Source organism: Geospiza fortis, unplaced genomic scaffold (genome assembly GCF_000277835.1).
Source record: "Geospiza fortis unplaced genomic scaffold, GeoFor_1.0 scaffold330, whole genome shotgun sequence".
Lineage (NCBI taxonomy): Eukaryota > Metazoa > Chordata > Aves > Passeriformes > Thraupidae > Geospiza > Geospiza fortis.
In genome coordinates, this window is record NW_005054400.1 from 2,430,091 (window position 1) to 2,454,044 (window position 23,954).

At 43.4% G+C, this 23,954-nt stretch overlaps 1 protein-coding gene across 1 annotated transcript in view; it reads right to left on the reverse strand.

Moving 5' to 3' along the window:
• Window positions 1-23,954, reverse strand: part of SV2B (synaptic vesicle glycoprotein 2B) — a 60,634-nt gene that overhangs the window by 9,544 nt on the left and 27,136 nt on the right. The window contains exons 2-7 of the mRNA XM_005426050.2: window positions 16,295-17,142; window positions 6,077-6,257; window positions 5,323-5,474; window positions 3,354-3,487; window positions 2,516-2,605; window positions 293-403 (exon numbers count right to left, since the gene is read on the reverse strand). Of these exons, the coding sequence (XP_005426107.1) occupies window positions 293-403; window positions 2,516-2,605; window positions 3,354-3,487; window positions 5,323-5,474; window positions 6,077-6,257; window positions 16,295-16,778 (1,152 nt within the window). The 5' untranslated portion in view covers window positions 16,779-17,142. The remainder of the gene's footprint in view (window positions 1-292; window positions 404-2,515; window positions 2,606-3,353; window positions 3,488-5,322; window positions 5,475-6,076; window positions 6,258-16,294; window positions 17,143-23,954) is intronic.

A 23,954-nucleotide genomic window follows, 5' to 3' on the forward strand; every position in this document is an offset into this window, starting at 1 on the left:
TCCACTTAAGGCTTGGGGAGAGAGAATCGATATTTATCTGCCCAGGAGGAGAGCCAAGTGCTTGGGGCTGTGGCTGCTCCTGGAAGCTCTGCACTGCTGGATGGCAGTGATGCTCACAGGGGCATTTTGGGGCCTGGCTGGTAGCATGCACACATCTGCACAGAAAGTGCACTCAGATTACAGCTCTTTGTAAAAAACAGATTTTCTGAGGTGGGAGTCAGGGTTTCAAGGTACAACGACCTGAAGCAAAGAGGCACTGGAGCACTGCGTGAAGTTTTTTTCTTCTCTTTACCTGTTTTAAAGTAGTCGTGATTCTGACCAGCCACCGCTGGTACCAGGTCCCTGTTGAGCTCTGGATTTCAATAAATTCATCTACTTGCTTTGGAGTTTTGATATAGGAAACCTGGAGGAAGAAAAAAAAAAAAAGGAAAAAAATTGGACTGCAGTTTCTAGAATTGATCTTGGGTGGATTTAAATTCCACTGTTTTCTGGGCAATGTTTCCACCTAATAACCCTTATTATTTTTCCCTTGAAAGTTAGCATTAGCAATTGAGCTCATTGATTTAATTACAGCAAGAGACTATTAACGGAAATAAGCCTTGCTTCCTTCTTTTCATCTATCCCTTCATCCTCTCTCTCTCTCCTCTTCCACGAAATATTTTAAGCACATCATGTCCACTTCAATCTTTCATTTGCTGGCTAATGTACCTGTATACTACCTTATTTCTGTATCTTCAGATTCCCACTACAAATCAGGACTCAGAAAGTAGAGTAAAAATTATCTCTAAGATCAGCCACTTCTACCCAAACTGTGTCTTTGGGGTTTCATTCTTCTAAGACAACTAGCAGGAACATTTCTCATTCAACATCTTTTAAATACCACTGACAGAACTTCCATGACAAATGAATGTGTAGATGGGAATCTTTGCAGCTGAAAATGTATCCTGCCATCGAGTGAGCCCACACAATGCAACCAGTTTGCTTCACCAAAATAATCTGAATTTTCACAGCTGAATACCTGAACTGGACTGCTCAGGAAAACTTACAAATGTATACCAGTAAATATTTGCTTAGTAAATTTAATTAAAGGACATATTCAAGGAAAACAGAACTGTTTGTAAACACAAGGAGGAGGCGAAAATCTGCTGAATAAATTTCTGAGTGTGAACGAGCGCCTTGGCTCAGCTCTGGAGTCTCTGCATTCCTCTTCCTGGCACCAATTAAATGTCAGATCTGGGAGCTGTCCCGTACAGGCTGACTCACCACAAACTGACAGCTTCTAGCCTGTCAGAAAAGCACAAACCCTGGCAGTTTGTGCCACACCAGGAGCAATGATCAGCCTCCTGTGCCAGGGGGTGTCAGCGCATCTCGGCTCAGCTTCGAGGTGCGATGTGAGCTCAGCTCCTCCACTGCACTCATGGCTCTGTGGCATGGAGTAACCAGCACTAATGGGGGCTGTACTGCTGCTCCTTCATTCTCCTACTCAGCTCAGACTCTCATAGTGCCCTACTTTGGGAGATATATATATATATATTTATATATTTTTATATTTGAGCTTCATTTCCCAGCTCAGTGTTACAGCCAGTGATGGATTTGAAGAAAACCACTTCTCACCTTTGCTATCAGGGTTTGCATTATTCAAATGGTTGGTAGCCTAAAAATAACACATGCTCATTAAGATCCTGCATGAACCTGCATGCAGTTGTCATGCTCAGATATAAAATTTTATTTTCCTTGAAGGATCACTCCCGAGGGGCACAGTCTCCTGACAACCCTTCTGAGCATGGAGCGTCGTTTTCCTTCTTAATCAAAAATACATGTTTCACACACAAGTGTATCTCCTTTTTTTCCATCCTTTAAAAGCATGTGTGCTCTCATCTTTAAAAGAATAAATCAGGAGTTCTTCCCTGGCTGGCTCATCAGGATTTTAACACTGAATTATAGTAATTTGCAGCTAACCCCAGCATAAACCTTTCCTCTGATTTTACTGTTAACAACTCTGCTGGCGTGAGCTTTTTCACAACAAGCAGCAGGCCAATGAGTAATAACCACTCATCCCACTTTCCCTTGGGGAGATTAAAGACTGGATATGAGGCAGGTGGAGTTTGGAAAGCTCATTAGAAAGTGCGTGAAGTTTAATCAGACTTTGATTAGAAGCCAGAATGGAGAAAGGAGTGACTCAGGTCTCCCACATGCCTAATATGTCTCTTATTTTGTTTTAGTCTCTTAGAGCAAGCTAATTAAACACGTGCGTAATTGAGAAATCACTGGTCTAAAGGATGTAGAGTAACACCAGGAATGAAAAGTACTTTCTGCAGTTGACAGACTTGACTAATTCTTGGACAAACAGACTGGCATCTAAGCTTAAGCCCACCAAATGTTTTTCACAGTCCTTTTTCTGGTTGCTGGGGGAGAGATTACATTGAAAGAGTCCCGAGGAGAAATAAAGTCGTGCTGTGCTGTGCTAAGGAGGGTATGTCCAGCTTTTCTTAACCAATGGCTTTGCTCAACTCACCGTAAACACCCTCTCTGGCTCGCCCTTGGCACGCATGTTGGTGTCATGGACTTGCTTGAGAATCATCCAAGCTTCATCATGTTTACCAATCTGAAAAGACCAAGGAGAAGGAAAGCAAGTGTTCAAGCTCCCAGCTCTGTAATTTATCAAAGCACAGAGAGAAAGCAATTCTAGAGGTCCAGCATAGTAGAGAAGCACACAGACAGCCTGGGCTGCATGAAACCTGAAGAGCTGAAGGCATGGCTGGTGTTCACAGAGTGCAGCATGTCTGTGCTGGAGAAAGGAGTTGTCCTAAAACTGCCTGAGGCAGAAAAGGGGTCAGGGATAGAGCTTTAAAACAGATGAAAGAAGAGGAGATGGGTGAGGAGAACTGGACTCTCATCCCAACTCTGCTAAAGACTTGCAGGCTTGAACTATGTATTGCTACATATTCCACCTGTGAAGTGGAGATACAGAAACTTGCTTAAGATTTCTGAGGTTGAAGTATTTTACTCAGTGAAATGTACTTTACTCTTTGCTCTACCACCAGGATTCAGCAGCTCCATGCCCAAACTCTGTGAGATGTTTTCAAAAAGGGCCTTTGTCGGACAGATAAAATTCCCATCTCTCATTACCTTCCTTCTGTACCCTGTCAGGCAGTGACACACTAATCATCAGTGACTGTCCCCACAGTCTGCAACCTTTGGGGTTCAAGCAGTCTGTGGAGCTGGGGTAGACACGCAGGAGTGGCTTTGCCTCTGAGCTTGTGCTCTGTCTGTTTGATGGGACAAAGAAAGACAGACAGTGACACATTAGGGACCTGCCATCCTCTGCAGATATCAGAGATGAATCACCTTACCTCCAGCAAAAACCGTGGGCTTTCAGGCATGAATTTCAGCGCCACCAGGGAGGCGATGCAGGGCAGAGCACACACCAGCACAAAGACTCTCCAGCTGTGGAAGTGGTACTTGGTTCCCATGCTGAACCCCCAGCCTGGAAACAGCAAGAGCCAATAAATGAAAATACTGACCAGGAATTCTGAGCTTTTCTCTGCTCAGAACTTTGCAGCTCTGTATGACATGAGGACAGGTTGAAAGTTTGCTATTCTTAGTGCTGGTGGCTCTTGGAGGCTCAATAGCGTGCTCAGTGTATAGCAGCAAGTTTCATGTTCATTACAGAAATCAGAGCATGCTCAGGCTCTGCCTTTTAAAAACCTTTTATCTTTGAGTGTAGAAATCACCCAGTGATAGGAACAGCTCAGAGAAGCTGTAGGCAAGTAAGGCTGGAAAATGGTACAGGAATAAGGGCCAGAATTGATCATTTCTCAGTGAAGGTTTACAAAGGTTAAATCTCTAATCTGAGAGGCACTTTAGAGACAGCTTCTTTCCATCTCCTACATCACATATGTGTTTCACATTTCATGGAAGTGAGCGATAAAAACAAGTTCATTTTTTTTCCAGACCTACAAAAACCTGAGCTAGGGTTCAAACTTAAAAGCACCAAAATCCTAATCCTGCATTTGAGATACCCCTTCTCCTGATTTTTTCCTGGTGTTTGACCAAGTTAGGTATTCCCCTGCTAAGAACTGGAAAGTACAGCCTCATTCTCTTACATTGCTCCATTCACTCTCCCTAGGCTCAAATCTCTTAAGGACTGTTAAATTTTTTTTTTCCTATAAAAATTTTATTCACATATTAGGGAAATCATCAAGCAATGGGTTTTGCAGAGGTCTCATCTGAGCCAGTCATGGTGTTCTAATGATTTCACAAAGTTCCATAAGAGTAGGTGGAACACTGGAAATCAAAAAAGAAGCTACAAAAACACAATATCAAAAAGTCATCTGAAAAATAATTGTAATGTAAATATATAAGGGCTTTTAAAAGCAAATGTTGTTGCAGGTAATAGAATTATTTCTACCAGAAACCACTACAGTAAGTTTACCTATTTCTTCCAACAGCCTCTGTCATGTCAATCAAAAGCATGAATATTTCTCTATTCTGAACGTGCTTTAAATGTGCTAGAAATGAAATGATGGATAGGTAAATGTTAGTGGTTTCCTTTGTGGGTTTTGTGAACTGTCCTACTTTCCTCAAACAGGATTTTGCAAACAGCTGGTGTCACTGAATACTGGGGGAATTAATCTTTTCCAGTAGATATTTGCTTCTGGTGTTTTCCTAGGCTCTATACACGAGTTACAAGGAATTCCATGCTACATGCAGGCTTTTTCTTCTCAGAGCACAAGTAAATTTCAGTTTACAGCCATCTACTTTTTCATTCCCACTTCCAGCTGAGGGCAGGGAACCCATTCCACTCCTGCATCCATTTAGGTGAAGTCAGAAGTGACTTTAACACATCTCATGCTGGGCAGATGTGTCACCAGGTACACAGCCCTGACAGTGTGGACACCTGGCTAAGGAAAAGCACATGTGCTGTGCTCACTGCTGTCATCCACAGCATCCAGTGACTCCCTGATTAAAGTTGCTTATTTTTGATAACTGGATCAATTTTTGCCATATAATCTCAGTCATTTTTTTTCCCCGAATGAGCTGACATTTAGATTAAGAACTCAGGCTCCAGCAGTGTAATTCAAGGGATGTATTTTAGACTTCAGATGGAAAGCAACCCCATCCAGTCCTATCTACAGCCTTAGTGTCCATCAGTCAATCGTGCCGTCAATCTATGAGACCTTCTGTGAGCACTTCAGGTATCTATTTTTTCAGTGATATTTATGCTGGGATGTGTAAGAACTGTCACTACCTGTGCAAGGATGTGGGGTGGTGTAGTGGTGCAGGAATGTGGTGGTGTAGAAATTCAAAAGCACAAATTACCGTAATGTGGGATGATGCTCCAAGCCATTGCTGAAGCATAAATGCCACCAATCATCCAGAACATGCAAAGCCAGCTCAGGTGTTCCCCCCTCTTCTCACGAGACAGGAATTCAGAGAAATAGGCAAACACGATGGGGAGGGTGCCCCCAATACTGAGGAGAAAAAACAGCACATGAGAAAAATGAGGGTCAGCTTCAATGTGTTTGTGGTTAGGATTGCATGTTTAATGAGGGAAGGTCGCACTCACAGATGGGCTGCTCAGAAGTGAAACTTGGAGGAAAAATTCAAATCTCTCTTTGGCTGCACTGGTCTTAGATGTCAAAGATGAACATGATCCTTCTCATGCTCTAAAAGCTGAATTTTCTGTAGTTTGTACAAACCCAGAGTAATACCCTGCTCTTCGCTTAAACATCTCCTCTTGTTATTTCATGATCACTCATTTTAGGGGAGGCAAAATACTGGCAGCCCGTGGGAACTTCTGAGGATCTCAGTGGAGGCCTTGGAGGTGGGCATTTTTCAGTCTCACCCACATTTCTGCACAATTTGGGCAGTACCAGAAGAACATCAATGACCAAACTTTCCCACCATTAGAGCTCTAAGGGTCAAGAGCGAGGTAACACAGCCACACGTCCCAAATGGCAATGCCATGCTGGCTGGGCACCAGGGATGCATCTCCTGAGCACCTTTCCTTGTCCCACCCCACACTGCCCAGCTCTGCTGGGGCTGCCCCAGGCCAGGTTCACCAGGTACCCACCCGAGGCCTGAGATAAGGCGGCAGAAGAGGAAGAATCCGTATCCCTGGACGAAGGAGGAGAGGAACGCAAAGGCAGCATTGATTGCAAGTGATATGATGAGGCATTGCTTTCTTCCCAGTTTGTCAGCGAGGCCACCCAGCAGGACAGCCCCCACCATCATTCCTAAGTAGACTATCAAGCCTGGAAGGGAGAGAGACAATCCTCTTGTTAACAGGGTGGAAATAGTACACAGGGTAGAAGCAAATTTGAAAGTGCTCCTGTGGCAGCTGATGTCGTCCTGGCATATTGTGCAATAGAGATACTCCTAACCACCCCAAATCTCAGATGCCAGAAACTCTGCCCTTTGGCAGGACAGTAATTTTCCCATCTCGTGCCTGAGAGCTTGCATCACTTCAGGCAATATGGACATACCCTCATTTGACCAGCCCCACATCTTTCCTTCCCAACCTCACTGCTCACATTTCCCCTGCACGTAAGCAATGGCCAGGCATAAGCAGCTTAGGATGCACGTGTCCCAGCTATGTGCCACCAACAATACAACAGAAGTCTGATGTCTTAACTCCTCTGACCCCCCTGAGTGCAGTGGGATGGAGGATGTGTAGGGAGAGGCTCTGTCGGGCTGCTGTTTATGCTCAGAAAGCTGTGAGAGCAGAGAGACTGATGAAGCATGGCTAAATCTCTTTGCAGTGTTTCATCTCTTTCACTCTCTGCTTTTCCCAGCTGTGTCTGAAAGGATCAGTCTGTTACCCAGACTCACCTCGTGTAGCTCAGCTACTTCCTTCGTTACTGAGCCAATAGCTGGTGTCTAACTAAAGCACGGCTTACTCAAGAGTGCAGGCTTGATCTGAAAATTTCAGGAGAAGGGAGAATCTGAGGCTTGTCTGGACAGTTTGCTCTATAGAGTTATCTCTCTAATATTGTTAAGAAAGATGGATTCTTCTTTTTAACCTGACTTCACTAGATCTTCTGCTATGGGGTCCTCAAAGATAGTCTCAATGACTCATTTAGTGCCAGGCTGAATAGGAGAGAATGGGTTTCCACCCTGGGCAGTCTCCCTGTACCCTGCTCAGTTTGTGCTTGCCACTCTCCTGGAGAACATGGCAGTTGTCCTTTCCTCTTCTACTGCCACTGCTGCAAAAGGGCCACAGATTTTATTGCCTTTTTTTATGCAGGTACCAGTGTAAATAACACTAGTTCATAATGCTCAATGGTTCAGGAATATGTTTTTCCATTTATTTTATCTATTGTCCAGATGTAGCTCAGAAGAAATTGGTTTCAACCACAGCTTTTCCTGGACAGCACAGAGGTACAAGAGGCTGCTCCCAAGAGAACCTCATGCATCATATCAAACCCCATTGACAGGATTGTAGCCTGTGTCTATAGGCTGCACAGTCCTGATGTGGAGATCCTGGTGGGGCCTGACCACTGCTGGATGTGATCCAGATGGGCTGAACTATTTCAGGATGGAGAACATCTGCTTGCTGGGAAGCAGAACTTTCTGCTCTCCCTGCAGTGCAGGGAGTTCTTGAAGGAAAGGGATGATGCTTGAGGATGTTTGGAGACTGGGGACATGTCAGGTTCAGGACCCAGCTGAGTTGGGGTTGAAGGAAAGCAGCAGTGCTCCCTGCATCCCTGGCCCCGAGTGAAGGCATTGGATGCTAAGCAAGTAAATACACTGCCTTAACAGGAAACATTCCTATTCATTTATTGAAGAAATACAGCTAAAAAACCCTGATTTTTCAGGCGTGGTTGACTCTTTGGAGGTTCCTTCCTCACCTTGAACCAAGCTTGGCTTCTCTTGAGAACCAGTGCCTTCCCCAGGTCCTGTTCTGTCAAATACACTTGGAAAACAAGGTGGCAATGAAAGTTTTTGTAATTTATTAATGTTTAAACAAAATAATCAGTCTGGCAGCTCTGTGCCATCCAGCAAAGCCAGCTAAGGGCTAATGCAGAGTTATCTGGCAGCTGATCCTGTCTTCCTTTTGATTGCAAATGCCTGCACTTGATTTAAAATGCATTACTAAATTAAAGGCTATGCAGCAGAGATCCATTGCAGCATTTGAAGGACGCTTGCATCACATTGATCAGATGGGGAAAAGTTTGGATTTCTTAAATCTCTCTATTCCACAGTGGGGTCACCTATCTGTGAGTGATTCTTTTCAATCCACATGATGTCTGGCGGGCAGGATTTGTGTGTCAAAGGCATAAAAAAAAAAAAAATAAATCTGTTCTTGCCTAATAAAAGCCTTTGTACCAGAACTGTGGAGCCAGATTTGGCCAATTGTACCTCCACCATGAGCACATGGCTCTGTGCTACCAATCCTTGCACTCCCTGCCCTACCCTCCTGATCCAAGCTGTCCTGGTGAGGAGATCTGAAGGTGTGTAAAGGTTTCAGGTACTGATCTCAAGAGAAAGTACAGACACATCTCAGAATCTGGGATCTCTATTATCTTTGACCTCCAGCTTGTTCACGGAAGTGCAAATTGCAAGGGTGAGCCAAAGCAAAAACAGTTGTAGTCCAAAAACTTCCTGAAGGAAGGATCTTAATGCAGGGCTGGATGGCTTAATGCTTTTACCCTGGCTCCTGAGCCCCATTTAATGGAGCAACTATGATGGCAGCCAGCAGAAGGAAGTGATGATAAGCCCTGTATCTACTCACTGGTGCATCACAGCCACCCATCTGACAGTGAACCCTGCCAGCACTGCCAGACCCTGGTGAGGAAGAAAAAATGATCTGCCAAACTTTTTTTTGCTTTTTCTTTTTTTTTTTTCTTTTTTTTTTTTTTTTCCAGAGAAAATCCCTGGATGGCAGATGTTCATCCAAATCCTCTTAGTAATGGAAAATGTCCCAGGTCAGGAGGAGGTGGAGGGGATAGTTACTGTCTTCTAGCTGGTGTTTTACTGCAGGCACTGGTGAGGGGCAGCCTGTTGTCTGGCCAGAAGAGTGGGCTCACTGTGGGATGTGGCAGTGCTTGAAACTCAACATCAAGTGGAGCTGCTTTTGTAAGCAAACCCCTGCAGATTCTGACTAAGGAGCCCAAACTTGGGATGGAAAGGAAGATTGGATCTCTGGAACACAGCATCCATCACACAGTGAGCAGACAAACCACAGCAGAGCTGTTAATGTCACAAACTCATCTAGAGGATGTTGCTTTAATTAGTTATTGTATATGACAAATCAATTGATTCATGGTCCCCCAGAAATTTAAAACAATAAAAATCTGTAGTAATGAAAATATCAGGGACAACCAGAGACTGTCTACTTGGCCAGGTTTTGAAGGAAGGATCCTGGTTATGGAAATATGTGCTTCAGGGTTGAAACAAAATCAACAGAACACTTCCTTATGATGGAGAGGTCTTTTTTTGGTGAAGACAGCATGTTCTGGCCAATGTAATTAAAACTTTGGGGTAGCTGCTATGGAACACTCTGTCAGCTGATGGATCTCGGGACCCAGGGTGCAGAACACGGTCTGCTTTGCAGATTGCTGTGCCCTGGATTGACAACAAGGTGGCAGGGACCCAGGGAGGAGGGGAATAGTTACTCAAACAGACTCTTTGCAGGGAGACAAACTTCCAGAGAACACAATGATGGCTGCTACCTCTGAAAAAGATCCAGCTCATGTCAAGGAAACTAAAATTTTAAGGAGAGTTGGACCAAGAAAAGGGATCACAAAATGATTTTTGCTGGGCTAGCTCTCTCCATCAAATATTCTACAGTACAACATTATAATGGTGTGCACCAGAACCTTGACTTCTAAACTTGGCTTCAAACCACACAGACTCAGACTGTGCTAGGAGGGATCAGCTTCCCAATTGACACATAAGGTGCTCAGATGAAATGTTAAGGGCAGCTCTGAATAAGCCATTATTTGCAGGCTATTCCACAAGTCCTGGAGTATAAAGAATGCCTGTGGGAAGGTCTGCAACAGCCTCCCATAAAAGTGGTGGAAAACCAAAGAGCTGAAATTCTATGAATAAATTTTTGGTTATGACTCATCCATTGCTGAAGTTATAAGGAAAATATGTGACCACTGACTGGGCTTATTCCCACTAGAAAAGGGGTAACATATTTAGCATTTTCACACTAAGAAATTTATTAGCCTTTACTGAAGTTGTGTGTTCTGTATGAGACAGGAATTTGAAGTTAAAAGCTGAAGTTCTAGGAATAAGGAAAGGAATATACTGCAGATACAGTATATGGCTCTGGGTGTGCCATAAACTGTATTTTTACTGCTTCAATATAGTTTAAAGTCAACTTCTAAGGGTTTCAGAAAAAAACCCCTAAAATTTCACGGTTTACCTAAATCTGCATCACAAGTGTGAATTTTTCCTATTGTTAGTTAATGGGATTGAAGTCCTTAAAAAAGAGGCACATCTAAAAATAATCCCTTTAAGGACAGGACAAAGACTTGTGGAATAAATAGAAAATTTGAGCTATTTGAGCCAAATAGCTCACTGAGAAGAATTAGTCCCAGAGTCCTTGGGGCTGTCAGGGAGGTAAGGAAGCTGCCTGGGCCCAGGGTTGTCTCTGGCTTGCATGGAGCCAGTAACCACAGGAATGGGAAAGCTCCCACCTTACTTCCAATCCCAGGCCAATACCAGTACAGCCCTATGGTAAAAAAAAGAGGCTCTTGTAGAGGGAAAGCATTTGAACAACACTAAATTATTAGGACCTTATATATCTTGTAGTTCAAATTGTAATAAAACCAAAATTAAGATGCTGTTACTGGTGTAGAATCTGTTAGGGATACACCTTATGGACACAAAGAAAACTTTGTGAGTCAGGTCTGGACAATTTAGAAGATGGATGTGGCAAGGCAGAGGATCCAATTGTAAGTAATTAAAAGAGAGAAATAAAGTAGTGATAGTGCTGACTCTCTTACCGTACCATAGTGATGGGACGGTCTTGACAGAGGATGAGCTGAAGGCTGGTGGTCTTTTTTTCCATTCTTCCTGCAATTTTCAATCTGCTATGCCTTGTAGGTTTATTACTGCTTTCCCCATGAATCAACTTGACCTTTTAAGTGGAACTCAAAGGAAAGGCTCATCCCACTGCACTCTCCTTGTTGGTTCATACGAGCAGTGAGACTCCTTCCACAGCCTCCACCTCTGGCACTGAGAAGGGACTCTACCATGGGAAAGGCAGCACTCCCTTTTGGGAGATCTGTGTGTGGATATTGGGCATATCTGGCTGCTGGGATGGAGGGGGCTGTGCAGCTGGAGCTGGGGTGGGTGGGTGAGCCCGTGGGGCTGTGGCACAGCCGGGCTCGGCGCTGCCAGCGGGGCGTGGGTGGTGTTTACACTCAGCTGGCTTCACATCTCCCCACGGGACTTGTCCAGCACCACAGTATTCCTGGAACCATCTGCTTCTCCCCACCCAACCCTTCTGCTGAAGCAAAGATTTCAACAGAGGAGGCCAAACAAATCCTTTCCCGTCCAAAAAAACCCGTTCTCATGCTGGAACGCATCAGATGAAACTCCCACAGTGTTTAGAGATGGGGACACACCCATTCATCCCCAAATCAGACCTACACAAAATGTGGGGTGTTCTCAAAGCACAAAAATAAAAACACCTTTGTTTTTTCTTCCCTACAGCTCATGGTGATGACGCTCCTTGGGCTGAGCATTTTCAACCAAAAGCAAATTTGCAGCCAGGAATCTGTGCCTGACACGGGCAGGTCTCATCAGGGTGAGATGAGACCATGACCATGGCTCCTCCATGGCCATGGAGGAGCAAAAGAGGCAGCAAATAACCATGGCAGAGAAAAGGAGCCATGGCTGGGCTTGTCTGTGCTCAGCCAGAGGGAAAAAAAATGAAGTGGAGAAAAGCCATCGAGCTCTGCAGAGGGGATTAGGATTTACTGTCATATCAGGTGAATTCAGGGCAATGAGAAGCTGTGACCAGATTTTATCTCAGCTGATAATAAAACATCCTTTTCACACAACTAAAAGCAGGCATGTTGTACACATTCTATTTAACCGGACTCACACAGCCGAGCTTGAGTTGCTACAGAAAAGCATAATTACTTTTAGGATCTTTTTTACTAGTTTTTTTTTAAATCCAGCATTGGGAGGTTAAGAGTCTGTAATATTACATTCTCCTTAAAAAAATTATCAATAAATCATAAAAAGGAGAAGGAAGCCTGAAAAAGCAATTTTATTCTCAGCCTTAGTGTAGCAGTTTTACAATTATGGGCAAAGCCCTTAAAAATTTCCTTGTCTCAGTTTAGTGAACTGTGAAATGATGATAACACAACTGCAGCTCTGGGATCTGGGAGGGCTGATGCTTTAACTGTGCCTTGAGTTTTTATATGCAGGATGTGCAGAAGTTTAAAACATCACTATGTCATTATCTTTTATACTTGTGTACTTACTGCTCTTGCAAACATAATATTTAGTCCTCTAAGAAGTGATTTATAGCATGTAAAAATATATATTTATAAGATATTTCTCCAAATAATGATACCATGTGCTTTTCAGCAAATATAAAAATACAAATTTTATTACTCTTTTGATTATCCTTAGCATATTAAAAAGAAAATGTTTCCAATAGTCTGTATCATACTGAGAAGGAATATTCCGTCTCAGTAAATTTAAGAATTGAATTATTATTTTGTCTACTGCTGATAAAAGCTCAGCAAAGCTGATCTCTCAAATAAATATGTAAAAATAAAGTTGTTACATGTTACCAAGCTTATTCTTAACAACTTATAATATAAGTTGATTAAATCAAACTGTTAAAATATACATACTGTTGTTTCTTTTTTTTTTGTTGGCTTTTATTTTTGTAATACCCCTGAAATCATGTTTAAAATAGCATTTCTCATAAATGAATAACTCCAAATACGTATTTTGTCCCACTCAGGATATTTAGGGCTAAAATAGCTGTTAATTTGCATCTGATGGTGAGATGTTTATTTTCAGAATGAAATGTAAACGTTTTCTAAGCTGTGTCATATCCATTTCACACATTTCATGAAACACCGTGGGCATCTGTTTATTTGCAATTTTTGCATAATTTGGCCATAGTCTGCTTGATATTTTCCCATGACTGCTTTCCAAGGGAAAAAAAAAATGCAATATGCAGAGTGTTTAATGCAAAATGTCCTTTTAACAGAAGCTGAACTTCACTAAATTGGTCTTTAGGAGACATCTGCTTTATCACTCTTATTTGTCCCTTCCTATTTCTGCTGGAGTTTGATTATTCACCTGACTTATTTCCTTGTTTTTCCCCTCCTGGCCTCTCTTGTTATGGCTGAGCCCTTGTGTGTTCAAATGTTAGCAGCTGCCTGGAAGTGACCTTAACTGCTCCTGGGAAAACCTGGTTATGTTTCCTTAGCAAAAACTGGGGAGATAATCAGTTCCTTGGGAATAAACACGAGCTTATGTGTGGATGTTTATTGGCACATGGGGATAAGGCAAGGGGCAGTAGCTTATGTGTGGATAATATCACTGCTTCTCTAAAACCATGGGATAACTTGAGGGAAAGCTGTGTCTGCTCTAATCACCCCTCTGTTCATCCTGGGCAGACACTCCCATGCACAGGATGAACATTAGAAATTGAGGTGAAGGCTCTTTGATTGCCAAACCAAATCAATCTCCAAGTGTAATTGAAGCCTGATCAACGTGCACCACCATAGACCACCAAGGGAATGGATTCACAGGGGGAGATGAGCTTGTTTTGGACACTCTGAGCTTTGTGGGAGATACATTTTTTTCTAGCTGCAGGTCGATGGGAGCTGAAGCTATCCTAAGATTTTTAATGATTTTGTTCTTGTCTCCATCAATAGCACTTCCTCAGCCTTCCCCTTGGGAAGCGGATATCTGCTGTCCTTATGCCCAAGCTGCTGAGAAAAGAGATAAAACCTTGCAGGGGCAGTATTTGGGACATGAGGCTGTGCTGGAGGCAGGGCTGCACCCACACCTCGTGTCCCTGCACTGCTCTGCTGCCTATCAGACCTCCAAAACCCTCTTTCCTGCTGCTGCCACCCTTCACTAGGCAGAAAGGTCTCCTTCCCCTCTCCAAACCCAGAGATCTGCACTGATCCCTTCCTATACCCTCCAGCAGCCCCCTACCCACCCCAGGCTCATCACATTCTCTTTTCTTGATGCCTTGGGTACTCATTACTCGCATCAGAGCACTGCTGGGCAATGTGAGGCTTTCCAAGCCATGCTTAATTCATTTTCACGAAGTCATCTCACAAACCTCAGACCCAGCAGCAGAGAAATGTCCAGCAGACAAGAAGGGGAGTTTAACAAATAAACTGGACTGAATCAGAGATCTGCCCCATGTACACCACCAGTCAAAAACAACAGCAAAACTACCCACTCTCCTCCCTGCCCCAAACTAAGATGAACCAGCTTTTATTGCTTTAAGAAAAATTCTTTTTTTTTCCTCTCATAATGAAGTCATGAAATAGTTTGAATACAAGCAGATTGACAGCAGATCCCCCAAACAAATAAGCTGAGGACAGGAGAAATTGTTCTGCAAAATCAGGTTCTCACAGGTGGTGTTTGAAAGTGGGCAGGAAAGGCAGCAAGAAGAGTTCTCTTCCCCTCATTAGCAGTCCCAGATTAGCTCTGGTAGTGCGCAGGAGGCTGGAGCTGGGATTGGATACGGACCCAAATGTCTCCTTGCTTATTCAGAGCTTATCAGAACACCCTGAACTTTCAGCCTTGCAAATACTGAGCTGGAAAAAGCAGAACGCGCTCTCTGGGGAGATTTCATGTTCATTTTTACCTGTGGTTGGGCCAGAAATACTTCAAAGATAGATTTCCTTGTGACATTTGAAGTTTTCTCATTCAGGAGCCTGCCAGAGCTTGAGCTATACAGAGGTAGATATTTATGGGGTCAGAGTTTCAGAAAATCTCAGCTTTCATAGAGTCACCAAAATAAATGACCTGCTTTTCAAAAAAAGGTCTCATCACTAAAAAGACACCAAGCCTCGTGTCCCACAGGGAGCTGGCGCATTCCAAAGTCCCTTTGAAATCAGGATCTAATTGTGAGAGGTTTGCTTTTAGATATCTGACTGGAGATATTTCGAGCTAGAAATTTTAATGGGTTTGTGAAGCAAAAAAAGTTGCTAAATTCTTTAAAGCACAAAAGTCAGTACAAACCTGGCTAACTATAGAAAGAAACATCCCGATCCTCAAGTTCAAAGAAAAAAGGGAGAAACAGAAAAGTGAATATGACCTCAGTACACCAAGAGGAGAGGTTTATATAGGGATAATTATCTATTGCCTTTGTCACATGAAAATAATGTCAATAGAATGAAGTCAATGGCTGGGGTCTAGTCCCAAATCTGCATTTTCCTGGCATCAGGCAGTGCTTCTGGGCCAGCATGTATGACCTAGAGTCCCTGATGATTCCCTGCAATCCCAGTACATGTCCTTCAAGACACACTCTCTCCCTCCTCAAGCATTTATTCCAAGAGCTATTTTATTTCCCCTCCAGATGTTCTGTCCTATTGTGTGGCTGGCTCTCACTACAGACCCTGCTGGATCCTGTCCTGATTCTTTGAGATCTGGGAGGCTTTGCTGTTTTGGCTGATGGAATTTGGCTTACCTATTGTTCAAGGGGAAAAATAGTTCATCCAAACCTTTCCACACAGTCTCAGTCCCAATAAACAACTAAGCTTTGTATTTTGACCTCAGGGAGATGTCGGTAGTGATGCAAAAGGGATGTTGCCAGTAGCCTCAGCTTTAATCTTCATGCTGCACTTTAATTGCATTCCACAGACCTAAAAAGAAACCTCCATTGACTGCATCTGATCTAGGGCATATGAGCAAACTGAGAAGTTAGCAGGCAGAAGGAACTGACTGCACAGTTGATTTGCCTTTTGGGACTTTGGCCTGAAGAAAAGGGAAACCTGTGGTTCCTAACAGCTTTGAATTTTGAGTCACTAGATCTACCTTTAACTTTTCACTTATTTATCCTTGAACACCCCTTGGGGTTTTGCCCTGTGGACCTGCAGGCTGTGAGCTGCCTTGCCCACACTGACCAGACTGGCACTGAGGCCAGAGCATATTCTGGTACAATTCTGCTGCTCATCAGCATGTGAACCCTCCCTGAGTCAGATCCACCCAGGCATGATTATGCATGACATACAACACAAGAAGAAAGTCATCAGAAGATCCTGAAATCAGCTGGTCACTAAAAAAGGTGTCTCAGCTGCTTCTAGCTGCATTAGAGGAGCTGTTTGCCAGCGGCACTTACCCAGCATCCCTTTGTTGGAACTGGACAAGCACATATCCTTCTCAGCACTGGGAAGAACAAATCCAACCACAAACACCTCCACCCCATCTGCCATCAGTGCCAACCCTAAAACAAAGAAGAGAGTCCACTGGAAGCGTCCGTGGCCACACTCCTCAATGATGTTCTCATACTGGTGGGCGAGCTGCTCCTCGTCCTCCATCCTCTCAGCCATGAGGTCAGCACGGTCTCTGTACTCATCATCCACGGCAGGGGCTCGCTTCTTCTGCTTCTCTTTAATGTCATCTGGGTGTGGGATCCCTTGGTACTCCCCCTCATAGACCTCATCATCCTCATCGTGGCCTTCTGTGACATCACTCTGGGCATCCTCATCCTGCGTGGGCTCATCCCCACCCCTGTAGTAGCCATCACTGGGTGTGTCATAGCTGCCATCCTGGTACCTGTAGTCATCTGAGACCTGGTTTGTGTTTCTATATCCATCATCCATTCTGAACAGAGAGTTCTAAATGCTGCAGGTCACTGTGTAGGTATTCTAAAACGGGTATGGGTTTGTGCAATTCCTGGTGTCGGTTATTTGAACATATCCTCTCTGCTCTTTGGAACTGATGGGATGCACAGCTTCCCAGGCTCGGAAGGAGAATTATATATAAAGGTTCTCTTTGACAGAGCCTCACGCAGCTTTTGGTAATGCTTCACTTTTCAGCTGTCATTTGTGACTTGCTGGGTCCTGTGCCTTGGGTGAGAACAGCTGCTGTCTGGGGAACAGTGAGGGAAGAGCAAATTGCACAGCCGGGGAGCTAGGAGGACTTGACAGGTTTTTCCTGATTCATTGTGGTGCTGAAGGTCATGTCCTGAGAAAGAGGAAACAATAGCAATGAGACAGCAGTAAGCTTGCAAGCACACATGCACTGAGTTTAATGCCCAACATTTGGAATACGTGCTTTTCCTTTGAAAAAATATGGCAGCAGAGGAATGCTTTTGCATCATCAAAACCCAAAGCCTCAGAAAAAAGCAGAGCATTAAAATGTACCAAGTTCAGTGGGAACCCAAAGTAGAATGTAAAGTACCATGTGGTCCCAATTTCTGTCATTCCTGGAAGTCCTGCCTCCCATATGTGGTCCTGATTTCCATGGAGAGCAGAACAGCACTGGGCTGGGTTGCTGGAACAGAGCTCTAAGGTTGCTAATTATGTTTCCATCCATCTCCTCAGAGTACACTCATCCCTGGTCCCTACAACTGGCTAGCATCATAATGACACAAAATATGATCTGGGTTTTCTTTTTCATCCAGATCCCCACGTTAATTTTATTTACTGGCTTCTTCTTCTCCCTAGTGTCTCTCCATCTGTATCCCAGATGCACAACTGGCATAAAGAGTCTGCCAAGTCACCAAAAGTCACACCAAGCTCTGTTCTCCCCATATCTAAACATCAACAGGGGATGATTTTCACAAAGAGCAAAAAAACAAAGCTAATACAGAATCACTGTTGTCTGCAGGGAAAACCAAAAAAAATCAAGACACGTCTAAACACACACTCCTTCTGGACACCTGATTTCCATTATTTTCCAGGCAGTTTCCAGCCAGCTGGCTCTGCAGTGTTCCCCTGCCTCACACAGCTGTAGACACAGAGCTTGGAAGGAGAAGCACATGGGGAAGGGAGTGGAGTCACGCCAGAGCAGCCAGCACAGCGTAGGCATGCACAGAACGTGGACTTTGCTTCAAGCTTGGAGCTACTTGCCTAAATAAAGTGCAAATGAAGTATGGATTGACATGGGCAGGCACAAGTCTGAGGATGTGTGGGTGTTGTTACCTACACAGTCAGTTGACCTATAGAAGCGCACGCAAACGCACACACTGTAAATAACAGTGCTATATGCAGCTGAAGTGACTTCAGAGGAGACATTCAGTAGCACTCTCTATAATAAAATGCTCAGAGGGGCATCGCTCCTGCAGCAAATGCTGTGATTTTCTGGCAGCCCAAATGCTCAGGGTAAGGAAGGAGCCAAGGCCTGACTTCTCTGCATGGATTAATGGCCATGCCTTGCACGTGCTGTTCATGGAACTGCTCCAAGGAACTTCATAAAAGCTTCCTCTGCCCTTCTCTTTATCTACCTGTATATTTGTGGCCCATAATTACAACACAGCCTCTGCAGAACCTGCCAGAACCTCTTCCTTTTCTCTGCTGCTTGTCACTACATTCAACGTGTTTCCTCTTCCCTTTCTTTATGCTGAATCATACTGTACATTTTGCATCAAGTGAAAAAGGCAACATGGCATTCTTCCAGGACTCAAAAAGAGTGATCAATAAAGAAATAGAAAAAGAAAAATTAAAAATTTCAAATGTATTCTGATCAGGTTATAATGATCAGGAGTCTACAGTGCAGGGAAAGGTAAAGAGAAGTATTTGCATAGGCACCAGAGCTGTTAATGTGCAGGGGAGTTAATACATCTGACAGCCATCAGAAGCACTTAAGTGAGTTCCACAGCTCTTGTTTCAGTGCTGGAGTGTTACCTTTAATGGTTAAAAAAGTCCAAAATTACTTTCGAGTCTCAGAACTCTCTCCCAGTCCTGAAGTAACTTTCTTGATTACACAAAGATTTGTGTCATGACTGAACATCGTGTTCTCCAAGGCGGTAAAGTGTAATTCCACAGAGACATATTTTCTTTTGAAAAGTAGGGGAAGGAGCTTTTTATTTAAAGAGAAAAAACAAAAGCACAATATGTGCAAAAGAACATTAGGCCTTGCTTTGGAAGTCTTTGAGAATCATCTGCTGACAGGTCATGCTTCAAAGCGACCTCAAATGTTGGAGCAGGAAGCACAGTGACCTCACTGTGTTTGTCCCTTTCTGGTTGCCACAGAACTGAATTCAAAACTCGTTTTAAGAAATGAAGTAACAATAACACTAATGATCAATAGCAGAACTGATCAGACTCTGAGTCTCCACAGACCTTATCTCCCTTTTCAAAAGGTAAAAGTATGTTCTTAAGTGCTGGAAATCATTTTATTCTCTATTTAAAAGCTGCTGAGGCTTAAAGCTGGGCTCTGCCTCCCACAACAGCAGGACCAAAGATCACAAACTCAGAAAAGACCTATTGAAGCATCTGTGCTCTTTCACTGACACACAAAGTCTGGCATTCACCAGATGGAATCACATTTTGGGCAGCCTAAGAAATAACGACTTGAGCTGATGAGTCTCACAGACCAGTGAGGGTCACCTGTATGGGGAAGAACAAGCAATTTGGAGAAAAGGTCATGGCAAAAAAATAGTGACTGGTTTCCCATTCAGTTGGTAGGATGGATATTTTCTGGGATTACCCTAGGAGAAGGGGCAGTGGAGAGAAGCAGGCTGTAACTTCAGAATGCTACACTTTCTATATTTTACACTACTTGTTTTCTTTCTTTACCACATATGCACAGGCTGATTCACTCCAGACCTGATTCTTTAACACCCTTTCACTCAAGCTGAGCTGCACTCACTCATTAACAGCCCCATTTAGCATTTAGATGCGAAATCATGATGTGTCATAAAGATGGCAGGCTTGGGTTGCTATAATTACCCTTCACAGTGATGCATGAGGCTTGAGACAAATATACACATCTCACCAAGCCCATTGTAGCAGGGTGGGTGTCAGTCTCTTCTCCCAGATAACAGCACAACAGGAAATGGCCTCAAGCTGGTGCCAGGGAAGTTTCAGACAGGATATTAGGAAAATTGCATCATCAAAAGGGTTGCCAAGCATTGGAACACTCTGCCCAGGGCAGTGGTGGAGTCACCACCCCTGGAGGTGTTCAGCAGACATGTAGATGTGGCACTTGGGGGCATGGTTTAGTGCTGGGCTTGCCACTGCTGGCTCAGTGGTTGGACTTAATGATCTTACAGTTCTTTTCCAATCTAAATTATTCTAATTACAGCCCTTGGCCCTTTTAAACTGCCAGATCCCTTTGAGACACACAAGTGAGGTTTAAAGACACAACAAATGTCAGGCTCCATAAGGCAGAGTCTGCAGGGGCAGGAAGGCAGAGGAAAGGAAAGCCTCATTCTGTTTCTACCCAAAACAGCCCATTAAACTGAGTGTTGGACACAGAAACCTGGGATACATCAGAATTCAGATCCTTTCCTCATTTGTTTAAAATACATTATGCACCATGCATGCAGATTTCTTGTACTCTTTAGCTCTTTAGTTAGCTCAGTTGTTGCATGCTTAGCCAGGAATTCAGTCATTTGAGCTCTGCAACTTAAAATAGGAACCTAAAGTCTTGGATATCCTCATAATAGAAATGGTAACTAGTTTAGGAAAAGGGATGTTTAAAAAAAGCAGATCAACACCAGCATTTGCCTCTCTGAGAGGGCATATAGGCAACTCTGGCATGCTGAGGTGATAAACTGGGGGCTGGAGGGCAGCAGAGCTTGGAGGGGATGCAGAGAAGGGTGATTTTCTTGTGCCTGGTACTAAATGAAGAGAGCCCAGGGCTTGTCAGAGAGCTGAGCTCTATCAGAGGGCAGAAATCATGTCAGATTAGTGAACAGGGTAGATATGAGAAGGGTTTTCCATGAAATATTGCACCTTGGGGCATGATGGAGTTCCTGGAAGAGCAAGGGAGTGAGGTTGCTGCTTTGTGGGAGCCCGAGCCATGGGTGCACACACATAAATGCAATATGAATGTACATCCATGGCGTGGATCCAGCAGGGACACAGAGCCAAGGCTGGGAGCTGCCTCCCAGGGCCTTTCTGCAGGCTCAGAAAGGCAGAGCACTCAAAACCAGCAGCAGGAGCGAGAGGTTATTTGAGCACTAAGGAGAAGGAGCGCGACAGGGACACCATAAAAATGCTTTCAAGGGATTTTTAGCATTCACCAGAATAATCCCTGTAAAACAGATGGCAGAGCAGTTTAATATTCTGCCTGAAGGACGACTCCTCCTGCAGAACATCCTCACCCCCAGAGCTGCTTTCTGCTGACAGCAATGGGATGGTGCCCAGATCCTACAGTGACCATAAGGACATCCTGCACTCACAGAGCTGACTGTAAAAAAAATTCCTCAGAAGAAATTCTCCTCACTGAAAGGAGAAGGATGATTATGTAGATAGGCTTCTGTGACGTTCCAATCCCAGATTCTTAGTGAGGTTGCAATTAATGGATCTGCTTGTACACATGAAGGGACAGATTTCTGAGGTGCCAAAGAAATCACAGCTCCCAGGGGAGCAGCACCCTGGATTTCAGCAGTGGCAGCAATATCATCAGACAGGCTGAGAGCTGCAGCAATGAGTGATCACTGAGCTGCTGGATTAGGTGCTGCAGGTTGAGCATCCTTGGCTTCTTGGCATCTCTGTGTCCCTCCAGCCCCCACATCAGGACAGCCCAGCTTTCCCCTGCTGGGAATTGCAGATCCCTCACAGCTGTGGTTATGTGAATATATGAATATATTCATATATGGACAACTTGTGTCCCCAAAACCTTAAACCTTAAATAAACCAGAATTTGGGGGAAAGAGGTCTCTGTGCTCCCAGCTTCACAGCTGAGGAGCTGTCAGGAAAAGTGCTCCCAGGTCTTTGTCAGTTTTTCAATGAAGACTTGCAGTCTAGCATTTTAATTTTTTTAACTAAGAAAGATGCTATTTTATCTCAAGGTAACTTTGAAAATTTCCCTCTTTCCAACTAGTATAAATAATATTTTTTTTAAATCTAAAAAATTAGACTGCAACCCCATAATTCACAACAAAAATGCTTTCAGATCAGGTGCATTATAAATTCTTCATCTTACACTCTAGAAAGTTGCCCTTTTCATTGGCATAAAAAAAAAAATAAGAGGTGCATGGAGATTTGTTTCAAACTGAAAAACAATATTTCATTAAAGAAATGCCATCCTGTCAACTGCTTGATCCATTTTTTATTAGAAACATTAATTGAAACTCTTTTTTTTTTCCCTAAATAATTCAGGTTTGGAAAAATGGCATGTTTTTAACAACAAAAATTGTGACAGGATCTTTTATTATGCTCTCATGGATGTAAAATTATCTCAGGTGCACCTTTAAGAGGACAATATAGAGAAATATGATATAGGAAAAGTAATCCTGTTATTTATGTGCATATGACTAAAAGTATCTGACCTCTGTAAGGAAGGAAAGGGTTTTTCTTCTACAGGGTTCTGATTATTGTTGGGGATTTTTTGGGTTTTTTTGGGGTTTTTTTGGCTGACATTAAAATTGGCGCTGCAGCCACACAATTCAACATCCAGAAGAGAGCTGAGCAAAATCATCATTCTCCTGGACAGATGGCAAGGCTGGGTTCTTGGCAAGGATCCTGCAGAGGGAAAAGCAGCAGGATCTGAAGAGAATTTAAATGTGAGGGAAGGTAGAAACAGGAAATGAGGGGGTTTTGAATACAGAAAGGTAAAAACCAAGTGAAATTGGAAGTCAAGGAGCAAGAGCAGGGATTAATGGTGCAAGCTATACTCAGAATAAAGGAGGAAATGGCCAGGGAAAGATGGAAGCCCTTGCATATTACTGATCCACAAACTGTGGAAAAAATTGTGTTGTAATAACAGTAGCTCTTGCCTGCATATCCAAGGATTATAAATGCATCTGGTGCCATCTCTGTTAGAGATCAGCCCTAAGCCTTATTAATACTTGCTTGACTTTTTGCATCTCTCCTTCATTGCCAAAATAACAGGAGAAAAGCCTCAGAGCACAGGACTCTGATACACTTTTGGAAGAAGCTGGCTGTGGAAGACATCACTCGCTCAAAACAAACCAACCCAAACCAACCCAACCTGACCCAAACCACACCAGTGGTGGTGGAATATTATTTTAGGTGATGATTGCATCAAAATAGATAATGAGTGTGATTTAATCAGCTGGTGATCTGGTCTCTTTTTTTCAAATTACAGAACAGCCCTTGGGATGCAAGTTTCTACAGGATTCTAGACAGGTAAAGGAACACTGTATGTATCACTAGGAAAAGCATTCCATTCTGATTCCTCTCCAGTCTCACAAGACTGGAAGTAAAATTTATCTGCAAATAATGTCCAAAAGAAACCATGGTCATCAAGCATTCTTGAAGGAGGACTATATCACAGGCCCAGGTGGAAAAGCCATTGCAACTGGAGCAATATCAGATCCAATATAATTTCTGAGGTCTCTTTTCTGCTCTTGTCCCAGAGGGACAAGATAATCAAGGAAGGTATATACGTTTAGACATAATCAAGGAGGGTATATGCGTTTAGTTTTTTTACTCAGTGACATGGTAGCCAGAAGCAAAAAGGAGCTGCTTTGCCATCAAAGACAACAAAATTACACAGAAGGGCATGCCAATATGTGTTTTTCAGGTGTAAAATTATGTGTCAATGGCTACAACAATTAACTGTGGCTGCAAACACAGGAGGGTAACTGGGTCTGGGCAGCAAGAGATTTAAAAATCAGAGTCTGTAACAGAGCCTACCTTTTCAAAGAATTTGCTTTGAACTGTGGAAAAAGAGTTGTCTTTTGTTGTAGCTTCAGAGGAGAGCACTGTATTAAGTGAAAACTAAGGAGAAAACTAGTTTCTCCTGAAACTTTTTTTATTATTAAGAAATTGTTTGATAGATATGCAACACAGGTTCAAAAACTCTCCACGGAGCTTGTTAAGCAAGCTATCTGTGCCACAGAGTCTGTAAAGAAGAGCAAA